The sequence below is a fragment of the Centroberyx gerrardi genome, chromosome 3, assembly GCF_048128805.1.
Source record: "Centroberyx gerrardi isolate f3 chromosome 3, fCenGer3.hap1.cur.20231027, whole genome shotgun sequence".
In the NCBI taxonomy this organism is placed as follows: domain Eukaryota; kingdom Metazoa; phylum Chordata; class Actinopteri; order Beryciformes; family Berycidae; genus Centroberyx; species Centroberyx gerrardi.
This window is the reverse complement of record NC_135999.1, coordinates 11,061,266-11,080,751: the sequence shown is the minus strand read 5'-3', so window position 1 is coordinate 11,080,751 and position 19,486 is coordinate 11,061,266. Positions and strand designations below refer to the sequence as shown.

At 41.5% G+C, this 19,486-nt stretch overlaps 1 protein-coding gene across 1 annotated transcript; it reads left to right on the top strand.

Annotated features, from left to right (window-relative positions):
• The first annotated feature begins 346 nt into the window (after positions 1-346).
• Positions 347-19,130, top strand: tacr3a (tachykinin receptor 3a). Its single transcript, XM_071904296.2, has 5 exons — positions 347-717; positions 5,066-5,254; positions 5,505-5,655; positions 17,165-17,361; positions 18,785-19,130. The coding sequence occupies exons 1-5, from the start codon at positions 350-352 to the stop codon at positions 19,128-19,130; spliced, it is 1,251 nt and encodes a 416-aa protein (XP_071760397.2). The 5' UTR covers positions 347-349.
• Positions 19,131-19,486: the final 356 nt, after the last annotated feature.

The window sequence follows — 19,486 nt, the reverse complement described above, 5'->3', positions numbered from 1 at the left end:
GCCACTTGTGCGTCACTGGGTGCGCACGGCGCCCCTGCCTGTTGCTGCTGCTGGAGGAGAGAGCGCGCGTTCACTCCCGCATTCAACAGGGCATGGAACAATACGACTAGTTGCACGTGCGGCTCCATCATAAATTATATTGTTTGCCCGGTGGCGCGCAGCGGTTGGAGATAACTCGCGTGACCTGGGAAAAGAAGTGTAAAGGTATTTTTAGAGGTGGGGATGTTGCGCGCTATGGTGCCTTATACGCAAAGCTACTCCTCTACCACCAATCTAGGTTTGTACCTCGGCAAGTCAAACAACTAAAACACGCGCTGCATTTTCGCGAGGGGTGGAACAGGATAAGAGAATGGCAGCTCCACAAAACGGATCCAACATAACGGCGAACTACACCAACCAGTTTGTCCAGCCGCCGTGGCGCGTCGCCCTCTGGTCCGTCGCCTACAGCTCCGTGCTGGCGGTGGCGGTGTTCGGAAACCTCATCGTAATATGGATCATTCTCGCGCACAAGCGAATGAGGACGGTGACAAACTACTTCCTTTTAAACCTGGCGTTTTCCGACGCGTCAATGGCCGCATTCAACACTTTGATAAACTTTATCTACGCTGCCCACGGGGAGTGGTACTTTGGAGAAGCCTACTGCAAATTCCACAACTTCTTCCCCGTTACATCCGTCTTTGCGAGCATCTACTCCATGACAGCGATTGCCGTGGACAGGTAGGTTTATGAAACGCAAAATTCAATCGCTGAAGGACTGATTCTTGATAGTGGTTTTGTAAATCTCTCTCTCTCTCTCTCTCTCTCCCTCTCTCTCTCTCTGTCTGTCTGTCTGTCTGCCTGTCTCTCCATCTCTCTCTCTCTCTCTCTCTCTCTCTCTCTCTCTCTCTCTCTCCCTCTGTCTTTCTCCCTCTCCCTCTCATCTCTGCTGTTGGAAGGGATACATCAGTCCAGTCAGTGAATGTAGGGACTATATGTGTAGCCTACATATTGAATTGGAGATTAAAAGGAAAAATGTGACAGTAAAGCTGGTATCCATGGAAGTAGAGTATGTTCCATCTTAACATACCTTGACAGTCATCAAAAGAACAACGAAATATCCACTGCAAAACGCACAGAGCATGAATATTTCAAGCTATACACTACACATGGAAAAAAATATATATCCTTGTCATCCAGCTACTTTCATCTCAAGTGCTTCACGCATGATTTTTTTTGTCATCTAGCTATTTCCCACGATAAGGTGTGATCATTGCTGTTGGCTGTGCTGCCTGCCACCAGCTATGACGGGAGGGTGGAGGGGAGGGTGGGGGTGGATGTTGTACAGATTAAACTGTTGTACAGATTAAACATGTTCACATCAGTCAATGTGAAAGTGTGAAAAAAGTGTGAATCACAGAAGAAGAGCAGTAGAACTTGTGTTACTTTTTGCTTGAAGACAGACAGTATCCCATTCAGAAATGCTCTGACAAGACAGTCAATTAAAGTCATTTGGCAATTTCTCCTATATGCCCACGGTGTTACTGTTTTTATCCACACAACAATAATAATAATAATAATAATAATATATAATAATAATAATGCACACACCCATTCCACTGATGGAGGCTTTCCTGGGTCCTTAGGCCAATATGTTATTATGTATCTAATTCACATTATTTCACCAGAGTTATGGGGCAGTGGGAGCGTGTTGATGTGCTCCCCGGTGATGTGTTCAGTATGCATTCATTTCAGTGCTTAATGAACTGCAGGTTTATTACTGGTTTGCGACTTGCATTATTATAGTGGAATGATGGTAACCCAGTGGGGTGTCTCAGCCACCATGGGCCAATCCCGCACACATTTATTTTTAAGTTTCACGTCAGGGAATGAATCATAGAAACGGGCGAAGCTGTTGTTTTTTCCGAGAGTCTGCGCTGCAGTGAATGTGCCAGCACCCTCGAAAATTACCCTATCACCACAGAAAGTCACCCTATCCCCTCATTTAACACCATCGCTCTATCTTGCTCTCTCTCTCTTTCTCTCTCTCTCTCTCTCTCTCTCACACACACACGCACACATTTTCATATTATTTATCTTTAGCTCTTGCACATGTTCATTCTCTCTATTCCATTCTCTTTCCTCCCCGCTGTGGTTCCAAGTAATATGATAATACAGTCACTATCAGATGGGCTTCTGCGGTCTTTGATATTTATCAATCGTACGCCATAATGTTTATAAATAAAGGGATTATGGAAGAAGCAGCCAAAGGCTTAAAAAGCATCTAGATAATGCATGTGTTTGTATATACTGCGGATGTGTCAGCCTGTGTTGGACATATTGTCTCAGGAGTGTGAGATGGGTTTCCTCCCCTAGTCCTCCTCACAAAGGGAACACTGCATTTCCTCGGGCCCTGCTCGTTTTGGCTCTTCTACAGCGGAGGCAGCAAGTTCCTTGTGTTTGTATTTTTGGTCTGGATTGTCCTTTTCGATTCCGTCAACTGTGTACTGAGAAAGAGAACATCGGTATGACCTACATGATGTAGATGTAACCTCCGGTCATGCTTTCCGTAACCCAAGTGCAGCGCTGTCTCCGCTCTGATGTCTTGAAATGGCACGAGGCCACAGTTCGTGATCATCTGTGAATTTGTCCTTCCTGCCCTCACGCTCTGTCCGACCCATTGCATTCCCATGGACACTGAAACAAAATAAATGCAGGCTGCTGTGTGAACGGTACTTGGCAAAAAGCTTCAAGTTTCTTATGATAGCACGGCCGCTGGCTTTTTTCCATCTCTCCCTCCCATATTTTCTGGTTTATTGTGCTGAGGCAGTGGTTGTTTAGGTCAGTGATTCTCAACCTTTTTCATATCAAGAACCCCAAATGTAGTACACATTAGAGCCACAGACCCCAATATGATGAGAATTTGTCTCTCGGACCCAAATCTGAGAATATTTGTATTGTTAGATATGATTTTGTCCATAATTCCATGACTATCTGTATTGTAGGTAGAGAGATAACAGTGAAACTATGATCAAAACAGTCATTCTACATTCTCAAATTGTGTTAACATCTTGTAAATTAGGAATAATGGTGAAGTTTAACTCATCAATTTGCTGGGGACCCCCTGGAATCCCCTCAAGGACCCCTGGTGGTCCCCGGACCCCATGCTGAGAACCACTGACCTAGAGTACTACCTTTGCATTCTTATGCTCTGGAGTCTGGACTAATCTATGACATTTGCTTGCACAGCTTATGTTTCAGTATGTATCTATATAACAGTATACGTTACACTGACAGTACATAATATGCCATATGCCATTTCTCTGGACACTTTCTCTGTATGTAGCCTGTGCTACCTCCATCCACAAATGTGTATGACAATGATATAGAGCAGACATCAGTGCACATGTGCCTTGTACATTTGTCATTTTCTCTGTGTATATGGGATCTCTATCTGGAGTTTTTAATCAGGTGGACAGCCAGTAATGCACATATCCAAATCTTCACATCATGTAAATGTTATCTACGTTTGTAAAGTGAATATATTTGAAAGCTGTATATATTTTTTTTACAATGCACAATGTAAATGTAAATACGAGCACATATTTGCACATGCTGTATATATGCTGTAAGTTTCCATATTGATTTTGTTCATACTCGCATATCCCTCTCATTTGCTATTAATTGTTTATTGATTTTTTATAATTTTTGTCACAGTAGGTTCTGCTGCTACTTCTACTGATATTCTGCTGTGATTCATACTTTTTCACCCATTCATTAATTAGGTGATGACACATAATAGTTAGGTGGGCTGAAGTTTAATATGCAGGGAGAACACTGAAGAGGGAAACAAAAGGCACATGTTGACAGTAATGAGCGTGGTTTTGTGAATTAATAGTGAAGGTGGCTGAACATTAAATATATCTCTCTTTTCTGAAGACATTCGAGCCAACACTTGACATTTGGTTGTGAGCATATTATTTGTCAGATTTTTGGCTATAGATGTGCAATGAAACTCACATCCAAGGTAATCCCTGCTAGTTAAACACCAGGTATTGATGAATTGACCACCAGCACGGTTTCACTGGTCACACACAGTAGTGTCGCACCACAGAGACACGGTTTCAAAGCAGGACATTGTCTAAAGGTGTTGTGCTGTTGTGACAGCGCCAGGCAGGAGAGGCTCCCAGGTTGAAAGCCACTATGGAAATGAATGAACTGCTCTCTGTGGCTGCTGCTGCGCTGTCTCTGTGACTGTGCCCAGTTAGTGCTGGTGCCTTTGTGAATGCGCTTTGATGTGTGCGGTTGGTTACAAAAGGAGACAGTGTACCTATGTGTAATTTTAATTAGCTTACACAAGTGTTATTGATATTGCAATTTGATTATTGTACAATGCTTACAAGTTTATTAGATCAACCAGCGTTCTGTGAGGTTGTTGGATCCTAAACAACCCAGACTGCTGTGGCACAGACTTGATTGTGAATCTAACAAGCTTTGATGCACTGTCCTCTGCAAGGGCCAGAGAGCCACTCAGATTAAATGCCAGGCAATTACTGATGGATAGACAGGGCATCTTTGTTGATGTGTTTCGGAGTTTCAATCCCTGAGGTGACAGGGTTGTTGGAGGCATCTGGGCCAACAGACGTGTTCTTTTACCATCTCATGAATAGATTGAATTAGCAGCACTAAGCTCCCGTTATCTGTAATTGAAAATCATACAACATCCCGAGTTTAGGTGCGTGCTCAGCTAGTAAGCTCCTGCCAATTTTGAATGTTTCACTGTGTCATTCAACCAAGATCTCATCCCACTTTTCGGAATGAATCCATGTGTCACAGAAAATAAAATACAACAGTTAATTATATTCTTATAGGTCTTTTTGCACAGGAAATACTGAACAATTCCTTTTTGAGTTACAAATTGAATCGCCTGAATCCCCTGTCTATTCTTCTGTGAGAGAATTTCTAGTCAAACTGCATACAATATGTATGAATTTTATGAAAAAATAAAAGAAATAAAAGTGGAATTAAGTAAACACCTTGCTCAAGAGGAAACAGATGCCTTTTTGACCCAGTGACCTCCTTCCTGCAGGTACATGGCCATCATCCATCCTCTGAAGCCGCGTCTGTCGGCGACGGCCACCAAGGTGGTGATAGTGTGTATCTGGAGTCTGGCTGTGGTGCTGGCCTTCCCTCTCTGCTTCTTCTCCACCATCCGCACTCTGCCGCGCAGGACCATCTGCTACGTGGCCTGGCCCCGGATGGCAGACGACCCCTTCATGTGAGAGATATTTTCCACTCCTGTAAATCTATTATCTGCTCAGCAGTTCAGTGTGGCGTCCCCTTAAAGTGGAACAAGTTAACCTATGGCCGATCCACATGTTATCCTTTCCCTATCAGTAGTAGGCTCAACCCATGCAGGGAGCAGAATGTAACATCCATAGTGTGTGAAATGATGAGTATGTCAGTTGATCTTTTATTTCGTCCTTTAAATGTATACGCTCTTCAGCCTTTTCCCACTTTCCTCCCAGGTATCATATCATAGTGACAGTCCTGGTCTACCTGCTGCCCTTAGTGGTGATGGGCATCACCTACACCATTGTGGGGGTGACGCTGTGGGGAGGGGAGATCCCAGGGGATTCATCTGATAACTATCATGGACAGCTCCGAGCCAAAAGGAAGGTAAGCACGCTTGAAGGGAAATACTGCACCGCTCAATTTAAGAATTCGGATAAGACCTAGGCAGTCCAACTGTTAATAACTGTGAATAAGTGTCTGCCAAAGCTAGAAGTCAGGGAACCAAGACTAATCTGTCATTTCTTGCCAATGAACAGCCTGTGACTCAAGGTCTGTGTAACCATTATCTATTTTCTAATTAATTTACTCAAGTAGAAGAGGAAAAGGACAGCTGGATGCAATATGCCAATTTTCAATTCTTTGACTTGAAAAGTGAAATGAAAATAGACATTTTGGAGTTTTTTAAATTTAAGTGAATTGAATTGAAATTGAATTGAATTGAAAATTTAAGTTTGAAGGCACTCGGAGAGTCCAAACCTCCGCCCACACTGACACAATTCAACAACTTGCCGTTACATCTAAAGACATTATTATTCAATTTATTAGTTAAATTGATTTCTTCATCCTACAAACATACCCACCCACCAACACCAAAATCTAAGCAATTGTTCTTCGGCCCAAAGCCTATCTTTAAATCCATTCATAAGTTTTTGAGACCCTGCTGACAGACAGACAAACTAACTAACAGGGGTGAAAACATAACCTCCTTGACAGAGGGGAAAAAGAAAATGTATTATTGGTGTCGCAAGGTAAGGCTTTGGGGCATTAATATTGAAGCTGTTATGTGCTGTTTTGGAGCTGAACCGCAGGAACACCCTGTGTGCCAAGGAGCACTTGTGGAGGGTGACACCATGCATGGTGGCTGGTTTTCTTATTTGTTGAAAATGGATACGGCCTGCAGGCTCTTCTCAAGCACTGGAGCTGATGCTGATGCTTGGAAAAGGAGTGGGGTTATTATTGGGGGTATTTTGGTGAATAAGCAATGGACACACAGTAGCATGTGTACACAAAACTATAGACTTTCTATTTCCCCTAAATGAGAAACTGTAATATTGCACCCACATTCCACAGGAGAAATAAAAAAGAACCAAAAAAGAGTAGTAAAATGGACTAAGCTTTGACACTATAATAATGTGATCCACATTTTTCATGAGACACCATAAAACCCAAAACCTGAAAATGGAAGTCCAACATCTCAGTTTTCCCCATTTTTACATTACACTGACAGCTAATTAAGAAAGTAATATAGCTTTGCATTCATTTTTTTTAACTTTCCATTTCTGAAAGAGAAATGTAAGTAGCACTGATAAGCGTTACGCTGAATAGTGAGAACTGTCAACATCAGCTGCAGCATACTAAAATGAAAAGGATTAATGAAACATTGCCATCTGTTGGTCTGGGATACGTAGACACACTGCACAGCAAACAGTTCAGGGAAGAAAACCTATCAGCGCAGCTTTAATTCCATACAACACAACCTTTGTTTTTGCAATCCTTTTCCCCATGCATTTGGACAAGCACAAGCTTTGAAAATGAACGGTGTCCTGCGGCATTATGAGTTTGTCCGCCCCTTGGTAAACATATCTGGAGCCGGTGCGTTTATGCCACAACACCGCGGCTGAGTCAGAAGCTTATTCAAAACAAGTTATTACACTGGAAGTGTTTACCGCTGCCATGAATAATGACTGACTGTGAGAGAACACCTCTTGTGATACTTAAATGGAGTGCAGCTGACTTTAATAGAACAGTCATTAAAGGTTGATATTGGCTAATTATGTGTGGGACATCATATTCAGTACATTACAGGATGTATTATATGCCTACCTCCACTAGCTCAATTAATTCAGGGTCCAGATTTCTGTCTGTGCCACTTTAATTTAGCTTTGACTTTATGGTAGATGCTTTTACCTTTTGCTGATGCCGGTGGGGATTAGGTATTGGCCACAATACAATGGTCATTATTCCTGAGTCTCCAGGCTGTAACCCAGAAAACATGCCCTACTGAGTAAATGTGCAGATCAATAAGTGGAAAGGAATCATTTCAGTCTTATGTCTGTCTGTGTGTGTGTGTGTGTGTGTGTGTTCTTCTTTGGGCTTGCCTCCATAAGTGGGAGTATTTCTTTCTGTTTTTGTCATTTCTTTAAATCACTATTTGTCGATTTTGTTTTTCACTGTCATATCTAAATGCAGCCAGCATTTAGTTTGATGCTTGATGATTACAGCGCGCACTTCAAAAGCAATTTGCATTTCGTTTCATTAATTTACGCACAGGCCCTGAATTATAATATTCAAGCAGAGTTTTATAGCATGAAAATATAGCATGTCCATTTCTCTACCTCTGTCCTCCTCCCCTCCTCCCCTCCAGTTATATGGTACAATGTCTTTTTCTTCTGGATGAATGTCACCCAGGTTTAGAGGACTGTGTTAGCTATCCCCGTTCAGAATAGGTTAGAGAAAAGAGAGAACGGCCCCGGGCGCCGATGTCAAACGTCACAAAACTAGTTGGCCCAAAAGCTTATACTGTTTCTGTGTTCCTGTCACCTGGCAAAAAAAATGTCTCAGCTCAGTGAGCTGCACAGAAATCTGAGCGCTTGTGCAGACAAACACACTGTTGTTATAACAGGTTAGCTGAATGTGGAAAAAATCAGTGGGCTACTTTAATATTTGATAAGGCGGTGTGACTATTTTTCAACAAATAAATCCTTCGTAAAGTCAGGCCAGAACTACCATTAATTAAACCAATCCTGTCTCCTAAAAACCCTTTGTTCATGACAAGCCACAGTCTTGTTACCTCCGCCAAGGAGGTTATGTTTTCGGTGCCGTTTGTTTGTTTGTTTGTCTGTTTGTTTGTCTGTTAGCAGGATCACGGAAAAACTACTGGCCCGATTTTCATGAAACTTCGTGGAAGGGTGTAGCATGGGCCAAGGAAGAACCCATTACATTTTGGAGCGGCTCCGGATCCGACTCACGAACAAGCAATAATAGCACGAACCTTGGCGGAGGTCTGCGCTCTCCGAGTGCCCTTCTAGTTTATCATAGTTCCCTAGCCATTAAAAGACATGAATGAGATGTGGAATATAAATTATTAATGGCCTCTTAGGTATTTCATGTTGCGTGGTATAAACGCACTTTAACTGATTGATAATAATCAATAATAATTGATCATAATATGAATGGACAAACATATGGTGGGTGAAGAAGCACTGTTGTGCAGTGACACGTCCCTTATAAGATTTCATGGCATAGTAGGTGTCTGCACTCTAACAGCAGGTGTAACCCACTCGCCTACAGCATCTGTGGGTTGGATGCCTAACAGAGCTATCAATGTAGAAATTCTGAAATATGATAAAGAAACTGATTCATGGTGGCCAAGGTCACTGAAAAAATGAAGCAGAAGACTTGTAATTTTATGGAGTGAATGATAGCGTGATTATTTCACAAAGACCTTTCTCAAGTATTTTCTGGTGTCACACCTCCAAGACGGAAGGGTTGCTATGTAACCAGCAAAGGTCTATGAGGTGATAGGAGGCAATGAAAAGCTATCATTTTCATCATTTCCCATCATCTCTATTCAAAAAAAAGATTCACCATTCAGTTGTTTTAATCCTTTCTGTGGCAATCACCAGGCTACAGGTTCTCTACTTTAAGCTCATGCCCGGAGCTATCCATTCAGAATGACAGACTCAAATACAGTAGTAAACATCTGTCATACGTCGACCAAATGACTTACGTTGACAGTCTGAGCACCATCGATCCTCCATTCCCCCAGAAGATGAAGTACTGTGTGTGCCTGTGTGTGTACGTGTGCCTGTGTGTGTTTGTGGTGTGTGTGTGTGTGTGTGTGTGTGTGTGTGTGTGTGTGTGCGTGTGCGTGGGTGTAAGGATTGGGATGGATTACATCTAAGAGACCAGATTTAGTCAGAAATCAAGTACGACAGTGTTAATCCACAGTGTGTGTCACGCTTGCTCCAGCTGAACTCTAGCGATAATGGAAGCATTGTAATCCGGACTGGACAGCAGTCAATGAATATGTCAAGCCTGAGAGACACAAGTGTAGGTATGCACAGGCAAATACCCTCGTGTCACTATGACAATGTCAAAGAAATGCAGTTTTTACAGCTCATTCATGAAGCTACTATATACTACCATGAGAGTTTGTCTCTCTCTCGTGTCCTTAAATATCGTGGCTGCCCTCCCATGATAACTAACCTCCCATGCTCTTCCCTCTCATCACAATATTCAGTCACATTGTTTGTTTGCCCAAAACCTGTATCTCTCTCTTTTTCTCTTCCTCTCTCATTTTTAATCGCTCACAGGATTTCAGGCTCACAACATATTGAGGTTTTTCTATGAGTATAATATTCCAAATTATTGGTGCTACTGATTCTGGTTTGGAGCTAACTAATGGGTAGTCATTTACTGGATTAATGAAGGAACATAAATCTAGTGGTGGGGCAAGCCCCGAGACTGTTCTGGTCTGTTACAATCTAACTCAATATCCATTTCATGCATTAAAAAAGGTCATTAGCATTTGATATTTATTACATGTTTCTTTCAAAACCTAATTAGCATCAAACTAAACTTTCCTGCTCTGCTTCCATCTGTTTCCAACTGTTCAGTTTAATTTAGATTTCACATGTGGAATGCTGTGGTACTGGAGATGCTGAGGATGCTGTTGGGTAGTTCTCATGTTATGAATCATATTATGATTATGTTTCTTTGCAAATTGAGTAACACTTCATAACAACCCAAGCTTGGAAACCCACTAAAACCTGAGAGTCTATAAGTGTTAAATGGTATTCAGTAAAGCAGGAAGATCCCAGTCTAACGCCAATTAATGGTTCATAAGGCCCACTCTAATCCAGTCACAGCTTCATGATAGCTCATTAGCGAGAGTGGAGGCCCGCATGGGGAATAGCCGATACCACACACAGCCACTAGTTTCACATTTAATTCCAAATCACTAGAGGGATTGTTTTCAGTTCACTGGACCACTGGCACTGTCTATTGGCCAATTTCTAGTAACACTTTTTATCACTACAGGCCCCCATCTCTCTTGTCTGCCTGTCTCCCTGTTGAATGGATAAGTGGTTCACTCTTGAGTGCTGCTCGGGGGTTTAGTGGCTCCTCAGATTCCCACTGTGTGCTCTTCAGATGTGATAGTCTGCTGGAGTGTTGTCGACTGACCACCGCATGTTTTAGTAGAGTATTTTTCAGCCACAGTAGCTCTCACAAGCTTTACCAACAAGGGACTAAGTAAGGCCCTTGACGTTTACTGAGAAAAATACCATTCTCTTATTTTCAATTTTACCCCTTTTTCCAAGTTGTAGAATTGATATGAAATTGTCTTTAGATTACAAAGACCTATTTCTTTGGGTCAATTTGGGGTGGAGTGACCCTCTGGATTTGAGAAGTGAGACTGAAAATGATAACAGCTGAATGCAAACACTAGAGATACTCTCAGATCTGATGGAAGGGCTTAGAAGACAGCAACCACAAGGCTGAACCACTCAAATACAGTCTTTTCCAGTGTTTCTATGAGGCATGTATAATGCATAACACAGTGTTCAGTCCAGGGATTGGGGATCTGGAAAGCCTGATTTAAAAATAGTCAGTCAAGACTTGCAGTGCAAAAGTCAAGTGATGTGAGAGGTCAAGTCTGATGTGATACTAAATTGACCAGATGCTTCTGTCACATTTTATATCATGTACAGATACAGAGAAGTTTTATTTAGCGCTCGGAAATGTTATGCTTACTTGTTAAGGCTGTTAACTTGTTCAGGTTGCCTTCACTTTCATCATAAGATCTAGCTTCTTTTATTCAATATTATCTTCATGTTTACTTCAGAGGAATTGAAGGACACACTCAATATTTGACCTATTTCTGTATGGGATGAGGATCTCTGTGGATCAGTGAACATAATAATGTAATGTCCATGTAGCATGTCCCTAACTTTAATAAGACATTTATTTTATCATCTTATAAAGACATTCTACTGTGGCCAGCATCCATCCACCTTGTCCACTGTTCTCTTGTTGCACATGCTGTAAACAATAAGATGAGAAAGCTGCCACTGCCATAACAATCATCTTGTTAAAACTGATCTGTCTGCCGGTGAGGAAGTCTCAACAATTGTGAAATAATTTTCTTCAGTGAAATTGCAGTTAGGAAAGGACATTCAACAAAAGTGGGAAAAAATGCAATCAGTGACCTGCCATCAGTAAATTGGATTAAGTGGTAAGTGCTATGTTAGTTTAGTGAACTCCTAAGAACAATGCAGTGCTAGTAAAATAGCAAAAGTACACTGCCGTCTACAGCTCAGCGGTGCTAATAATCTTCCTCTACAGCACTCTCTGTATTACTGCAGTGTATTACTGCATAAATATATGCATAAGTACATGACATTTTTGTCTCTTTGCTTTTGCTACACTTGGTCTTTGTTGCAGAGCAATTATGAAACATGAAAGTGGCAAAAAGAGATTAGACAACGTCCCTTTTGAGGTGCCCCTCTGTTTAAATTTGTTTTGTTTTTCGCTCTGCTCTTATTCTCCCGGGTCTGACTGAGCCCAGTTGTGTCGGATTCTGAGGTTCAGCCTGAGTAGGAAAACAAAGAAAAACCTCTGTCTTATCCGCTATGGGAGGTTGTCTTAATGTGTGTGTGTGTGTGTGTGTGTGTGTGTGTGTGTGTGTCAGTGTGTGCATCTATATATGTACTCTCTCTCTCTCACTCACACACACACACACACACACACACACACACACACACATACATACACATACAGATACCTGTCATCCACATTTCCAGTGTGAGAGGAAATAGGGCATTGAAATCTGGTTTCATTCGCCGCACAATTTTTCTACATCTGAGTTGTTTACTGGATATGCACACAGTCCTGAAGAGATTGTTGTGGCTGCAGTCAGTTAAGCCGTTGCATCAGCTCTCATAAACCTGTCGCTGCAGTTGTTATTACATCGTAATGGCAAAACCAAAAGTCCTAACTCTAATCTTAACCCTAATTTATTTCAGCTTGCTTTGCATATCCAATGTAATAGTTGCTTGTGCACATGGAGTCATTCTTTAATACAGAAATGGATGCAATTGTGGGTTTTCAGTCAATGCCATTGAGCAGTGTCGTCTGGCAACCTGGAAAGTGACCTCACCCATGAGATAAAATCATCATATCTACACTCACCTTCCTATACACACAACCTTATATCCGGCACTGTCCTGGGAATTCAAAAGAAAGCTGAAATAAAAAGAAAACTACAGAAGTTCTTTGTTCTGTTCACTTCAGCTCTCTTTCAGTCGCCATGCCTGGCCCTCACATTTCTATTCACAGCAGACTGTTGTCGCTGGATGTACGTGATGCGCAGCCTTATAGCCACCCGAGTAGCAAGACCTTTCTTCTTCAGACTTGCCCTCCAGAAACAACTTCCCCATTCAGATAAACAATTTCAGACATCGAGGACATCTCTTATAGCTTCACTAGCCTGACTATCTCTGATCATAGCACACCCATTGGATAGGGTGGCTGTCCAAGAGGAAGCTAGAAATAAAGCAAGACCAAAGAAAAACCTTTTGGGGGCCAATCAGCTTTGCAGGTTGATCTGATGTGCTTCAGTTAGTAGCACATGCAAAAGCCACTGCAGATGAAACTGTAACAATAATGATGGTGAAGGAGCTAAAAGAAAAGAAGTGGAAGAAGAAAAAAAAGAATTAGACTAGAAAATGTGCTGAGTAGAGCACAGACCTCCGCCATGTCTGACAACACCCCGCAAGGAAGTTATGCACTTTTTGGTGATATGCCACGCCCACCACTACACCCCCTGTTGGCCAATTGACATGAAAAGTTAATCAGTTCTTCCTTGGCCCATAACCAACCTTCATACCAAGCTTTGTGTAAATCCATGCCCAACTTTTTGAGATATCCTGCTAACAGACGGACGGACAAACACACAGACATGGGTCAAAACATTACCTCCTTGGCGGACGTAATAACTGCACAGTTTTTATTACTTACTATTGGCTAAATTGAAAGCCCTAACTCTGTTTAGGGAATTCTTTTGAAGTTTGCCTTGCATATTCAAAGTGGTGGCCGCTTGTGCACTGTCATTTAATCTTTTATGAGGCTCTAATCTAGAAATGGAGGCGGTTGTGGGTTTTCAATCAATGCCATTGAATGGTGTCTTCTAGTGGCCTAGAAAATGACCTCACCCTCAATATGAGATTCTCACATTTGCCCTTGATTTCTTTTTCTTTTTAAACCTTAGCTACAATGTGGGATTTCATATCAATAGCTGATATACAAATATGTGGCCCATTGATTGTTCTTATTATTTATGTCAAATTAATAATTTCGCTGGCTTGCGAGGTGAGGCATTTCTCAAGGTGGGTCAGTTTGACACACACGCACTCATCATCGCCATTTGCCCTTGGAAAAAAAAAATAGCTCAAAGACCTACAGTGGAGCTTTGCTAAGAAATGTTTTAGCTTTTTTAGCGGGACACAGCTATAAACACTCTATGAGCCTGTGTGTGTGTGTGTGTGTGTGTGTGTGTGTGTGTGTGTGTGTGTGGGCTACTGTTGGCAAATATCAAGCAGTATGCTTGGTGCCAAGCTGGCCGCAGCTTATTACAAGTTACATGCTTGTTTTAAATAAAGATATGTGTGTGTTGTTGGGGCCTAATCTACAATCAGAATAGGTTTTTTATCCCATAATACTTTTGCACAGTCATTTATCAGACTGTTTTTGTTTCATTGCATTGTTTATATACATTTTACAGCATAACACGTCACATGGGGTCCATTCCAGAAAGCAGGTTCAACAAACTCTGAGTCTAACCCTGAACTCTGAGTTGATTAACCCTGAGATAGGAAACTCTGAGTTTTCGGTTCCAGAACAGCTGATCTGAGTTAGTTCAATCAACTCTGAGTATGTTCACTCTACCAGGCTTTCATTTTATCTCTGTGGTTGTAATCCTTTGATGATGAGTTAGTTATACAACAAGAGTATGGGTGTTTTGTTGTAAACACCCACACTGTTAAATGGAGGGAATCTGTCTCTCTTACAGGTCCATTTTTAAACTGCCAGTCCTTGCTAAGATACTGGAAACTGGAACAGCTGAAGGAGTTTCTCTGCTCAAACAATATGATATCCAAGTATCTGTCAGGTTTTAGAAAACAACACAGTACAATTACAGTACCCTTAAAGGTTGTAAATTATTTTATTGCGTCCTTAGACAATAAACAATGCAGTGCAGCTCTTTTTATAGATTTATCAAAGGCATTTGATACTGTTGACCGCACTATATTGAGGGGAAGGTTTATTAGTATAGGTGTATCAGAACAAACAGTTGGCCAGTTTTACAACTCTCTCTCAGGCAGATGTCAGTTTGTTCAAGTTGATGGACTTACTTCAAAATCTCATAATGTCTGGAAGGGTGTGCCTCTGGGATCAGTACTGGGCTCTTGTTGGTTCACTATTTATATCAGTAGTCTTGGTCAAAATATGCCTAATGCATGTTTCCACTTTTATGCTGATGAATCATATACTGTTTGGCTCCTGCACTGAATGAGGCTCTTGAACATTTGACATTTGCATTTAATTTGGTTCAGTCTCAGTTTTGTGAGCTCAAGCTTGTTTTAAATGCAGACAAAACAAAGATGATTTTGTTTTCAATGGCAAGGAGCAAACCATCAAACCTTACAAAATTGTTGCAACTCAAACTGTAAGCAGACTGACTTTGGGGTTTTATTTCAGAAGCAAACATTACTTTTCTTTTGAGGCAAGGAAAAGGCTGGTTGCTGCCATATTTTTACCGCTACTTGATCATGGTGACATTCTGTATATGAATGCGTCAGCCCAGTGTCTTCGGTTGTTAGAAACGCTTTATCGTGACGCTCAAGTTCTTGACTCATCATTGTACTTTGTATGCTATGGCTGGTTTGACTTCCCTTTCCATGCGTAGACACAGTCACTGGCTTCCTTTTATTTATAAGGCCATTCTGGGGAAGCTGCTGTCAACTTTGTGGGTCTGTATGACTCAGAACTGTGGGACTCATTATTCTGAGGGCCCAAGACTTTCTTTTGCTTTCCACACACAAAGCTCGAACAGAGCGGGGGCAAAAGCAGTCATGGTTGCTGCCCCCTCTGCTTGGAATACCTTGCAAAAGGACTGGAAACTTAATGAAGTGGTAACTCTTGGTGAATTTAAAGAGATTGTCAGGTCTATGGAACATGACTCTATTGGAAATTGACAGTGTTTTTAGTATGATGCTTGCTCTGCATTTGGATTTTACTTTATCACCCCCATTTTTCTCTCTCCCTCTCCTCTTGGCTTTCATTCCATTTCCTTCCCTCTTTCTCTCCTTTTTAATATTATTGTACTTTTAAATTTAATTTAAAAATGTAAAAGTTTTGACTGCCCTGTCTGCTACTGTCTTGGCGAGGTCTCAATGGGATGTATCAGGTTAAATAAAATAAACAAAATTTCCCAAAACAAACTTAGGAACGCCTGTAGTTGGCTAATTGGATGGTGACCAATCTGTCCATCCAGAAAAAGTTAAACTCTGTTGAACTTTCTGTCTGTCAAAACGGATGGAAATCTGACGGAGATGGACGCATTATCAGCCCTATCCGGCGAATGGACCGCTCTTATTGAAAATGAATTGAAATGAACGCACATGGACAGACACAAAGGATCGGTGTGGCCGAGTGAATACTCCACTAAATAAAATAGCCCCTCCTGATCAGTGGGCTTTTGCAGGTTAAGTAGGAGGGTTAAAAGGCATTTGTGATGCTGTGTGAATTAACCACTCAAAGAAAATAACACGACTCTACACACGTATCAGCATTTGGGTGACAGCATGGTTTCAGCTTAGTATGTTGACATTTACTTTAGTACAGTTACAATCTGGGAAGGTGCAGTTACTGTAGCATTGTATATGTACTTAATGTTTTCTGATGTCTTCTAATGAATTTGGGTTGCATGTGGACTTGTAATCAAATCAACGGTACTGAAAATTACTGCTTTGCATTATTGTTTTTCAGATATGCATCATCTCACTGTTGCTTGTGATGCCAGGTGCTGCTTAATGCTCAAGTGCTGCAATTCTGATTTTTATACCAATGGACTAGCAGTGCATTTACCATATTCTGCACTCCAAACAACCATCGCTGATTGAAAGAGAATGTTTCAATGGCATTGTGTTGGGGTGATAAAACATCAGGCCGGTCTATTTCATTTGTCACACTAGATAAAAGTGATTTTGTAATGAAACTGTCAAAAAAGACTTAAGTGGCTTCAATATCTGTGACAAATGACAGACGTAAGGCTACCAAGAACCACAGATCACACCTTGATAAATACCAGTTTTTGCAGGGAGATGAGCTCAATTTTCTTTTAGAGATCAGTTTTATGAATGAGGGATACTGTGTTTACACCACTCCCTCATAAAACAGATGCCATACTCTGATTGTAGTGTGATCGATGATTGAGGAAGAAAGCTTTATTTTAGTGCTGGTGTTCATTGATGAGTGGCCCACATATGTCTCCCAATATGTCTCCTTGCCAGTCACTGTTTTCTACCACCTTCCCCTCTGTCTCTGGCAGGTGGTGAAGATGATGATCATCGTAGTGGTGACCTTTGCCCTCTGCTGGCTGCCCTATCATGTCTACTTCATTGTGACGGGCCTCAACAAGCATCTGAACAGGTGGAAGTACATCCAGCAGGTTTACCTGTCGGTGCTGTGGCTGGCCATGAGCTCCACCATGTACAACCCCATCATCTACTGCTGCCTCAACAGCAGGTGGGTAACAGTGTGTTTGATATCTTAAAAACTAAATGGATAGATTGGGCATCTTTCTTAAATACATTACTGACTGTGACAGTGGGTCCAGGACACTTACTGTCATGACCACGCTTTACACTAAATAAAATGGAAAAGAAAAAAACCCAAACTATTAATAAATTGAGTAACAAAAAACGTAATCATTGCATTGCAGTGCTGAATGTAATTTAGTTAATTAATTAATTAGCTGATCACATCCTTTTGATATCTTCTGTCCATTGGCCTACATTTAATTTTAATAATGTATAATTAATTCAACTAAACTAATTGAGATGCTTTATTGCAATTTGCAGATCTATTTTGGCATATACACTACCTGCCATATTTCTGTTTGATAAAAGAATAGTTTTATGTTCTTCTACTGAAAGCATGCCTCAAAAACAACTTCTGGGTTGCTTTTGTTTTAGTAACGTATAATAATGAGGCTATGAGCGGGGTTTAGAAAATAAAGAGCTGTTCATAAATAGAAATTGTGAAAACAGCAGACTACATGTGTACAATGAGCGATGTTAAACTGAGGTCTAAGGTAAAATTCTACCAATTGTGGAACCAAAATTACTACCAATTTTTCATCCACATGTAGCTCTGTCACCAGATGCTCACTGAATTTCAAAATTTCTCTGTTGAGCTCTTCATATACAACAATTTGTGACAGTTAAACATTCAAGTAAAACAGACCAATTATGTGATTGGTTGAGGAAGCTGCAATGAGCCTGTTTTAATTCTCCAAGTCAAACTCTTAGTCTGTATTTGAATCTTTGTCTCTGTTCTCAACATTGTTATGGGCTAAAAATGGGTCTCCAATAGAATTATAGAATTATCCTTGATGTCACTCAGTCTGCTACTGCAATATCGCTGATGCCCAAAATATTGTCTCCCCCGAGTACCATCAGTTGTTTGTTGTAGCGATGAACATTTGTGCATCGTAATTGTCGCTCCATGTATTTAGAAGTGGATCCAAGGCAATTATCTCAAGTACTGTGGGTCTACTGTGCAGCACTCTCATTGTAAACACTTCCAGACCAATTCATATCTTGTCCATCACTTGGCAAACCAATTAAAATGTATCACTGCTGTTTAAAAGCTTAAGGGAAAATATTCCCCCTTTGCCTGACATCAGATGAAGAACCTACATTTGGCGTGATATACATGGTGCTTCCTGCTAATGAAGGCTCAAGTCAGAAAACAATCAGCAGACCTGTTATCAGAAACCAAAATTTTGAAAAAGGAATTCTAATATTAAAAAAATACCCATCTTAAACAGATTCACCACCCATTTACCCTCCTCATTTCCTTCTCTCTCCAACTTCCACACAACTTCCGGCCGTGTGTGTGTGTGTGTTCGCCAACTCCTCCCATTTTCCCTTCGACGCGGCCCCAGGTTTCGGGCCGGCTTCAAGCGAGCGTTCCGCTGGTGCCCGTTTATCAAGGTGTCCAGCTACGACGAGCTGGAGCTACGCACCACGCGGCTGCACCCGGCCCGCCAGAGCAGCATGTACACACTCTCACGAATGGAGACCAGCATGGTGGTGGTGTACGACCCTGCCGAGGGCGATGGGGGCGGTAGTGGTGGTGGTGGCGGCGGCTCTGGCGGGAAGCACTCCCTGTCTGCCAGGAAGAAAAACAACACCGCCACTCGCCACATGGACATCAGTGGATGCAACGGCGGCAACGTGATTACACAAAGCGGACGTGCCCCGAGCGCTCAGCCGGAGGAATTCTCCTGAAGGGCGAACTCACTGACATGCATACTTATACACAGAGACATGCGTGTAAATAATTATATATACATGCATTATACACTGTACATACAAAGAGTGCACAGTTACTTGTATATCTTAGATTGGCGATAGAGCAATGTATCAAAGCCTGACAGTGGTTACTTGAACAGACAAACAGTACAGTTGACCACATGGATATAGACTTTATGTTATGTTGCTGTACAGTACTGGTTTGATATAATACTTTGCAGTCGCCTTAAAAACATACAAAGTGAACTCATTAATTTCTTTATTTGCTCACCTTGGATGCTCAGTTTTCTTCTTGCTTTGTTAGGGTTTTTTTTTTTTAGTAGATGCATTCA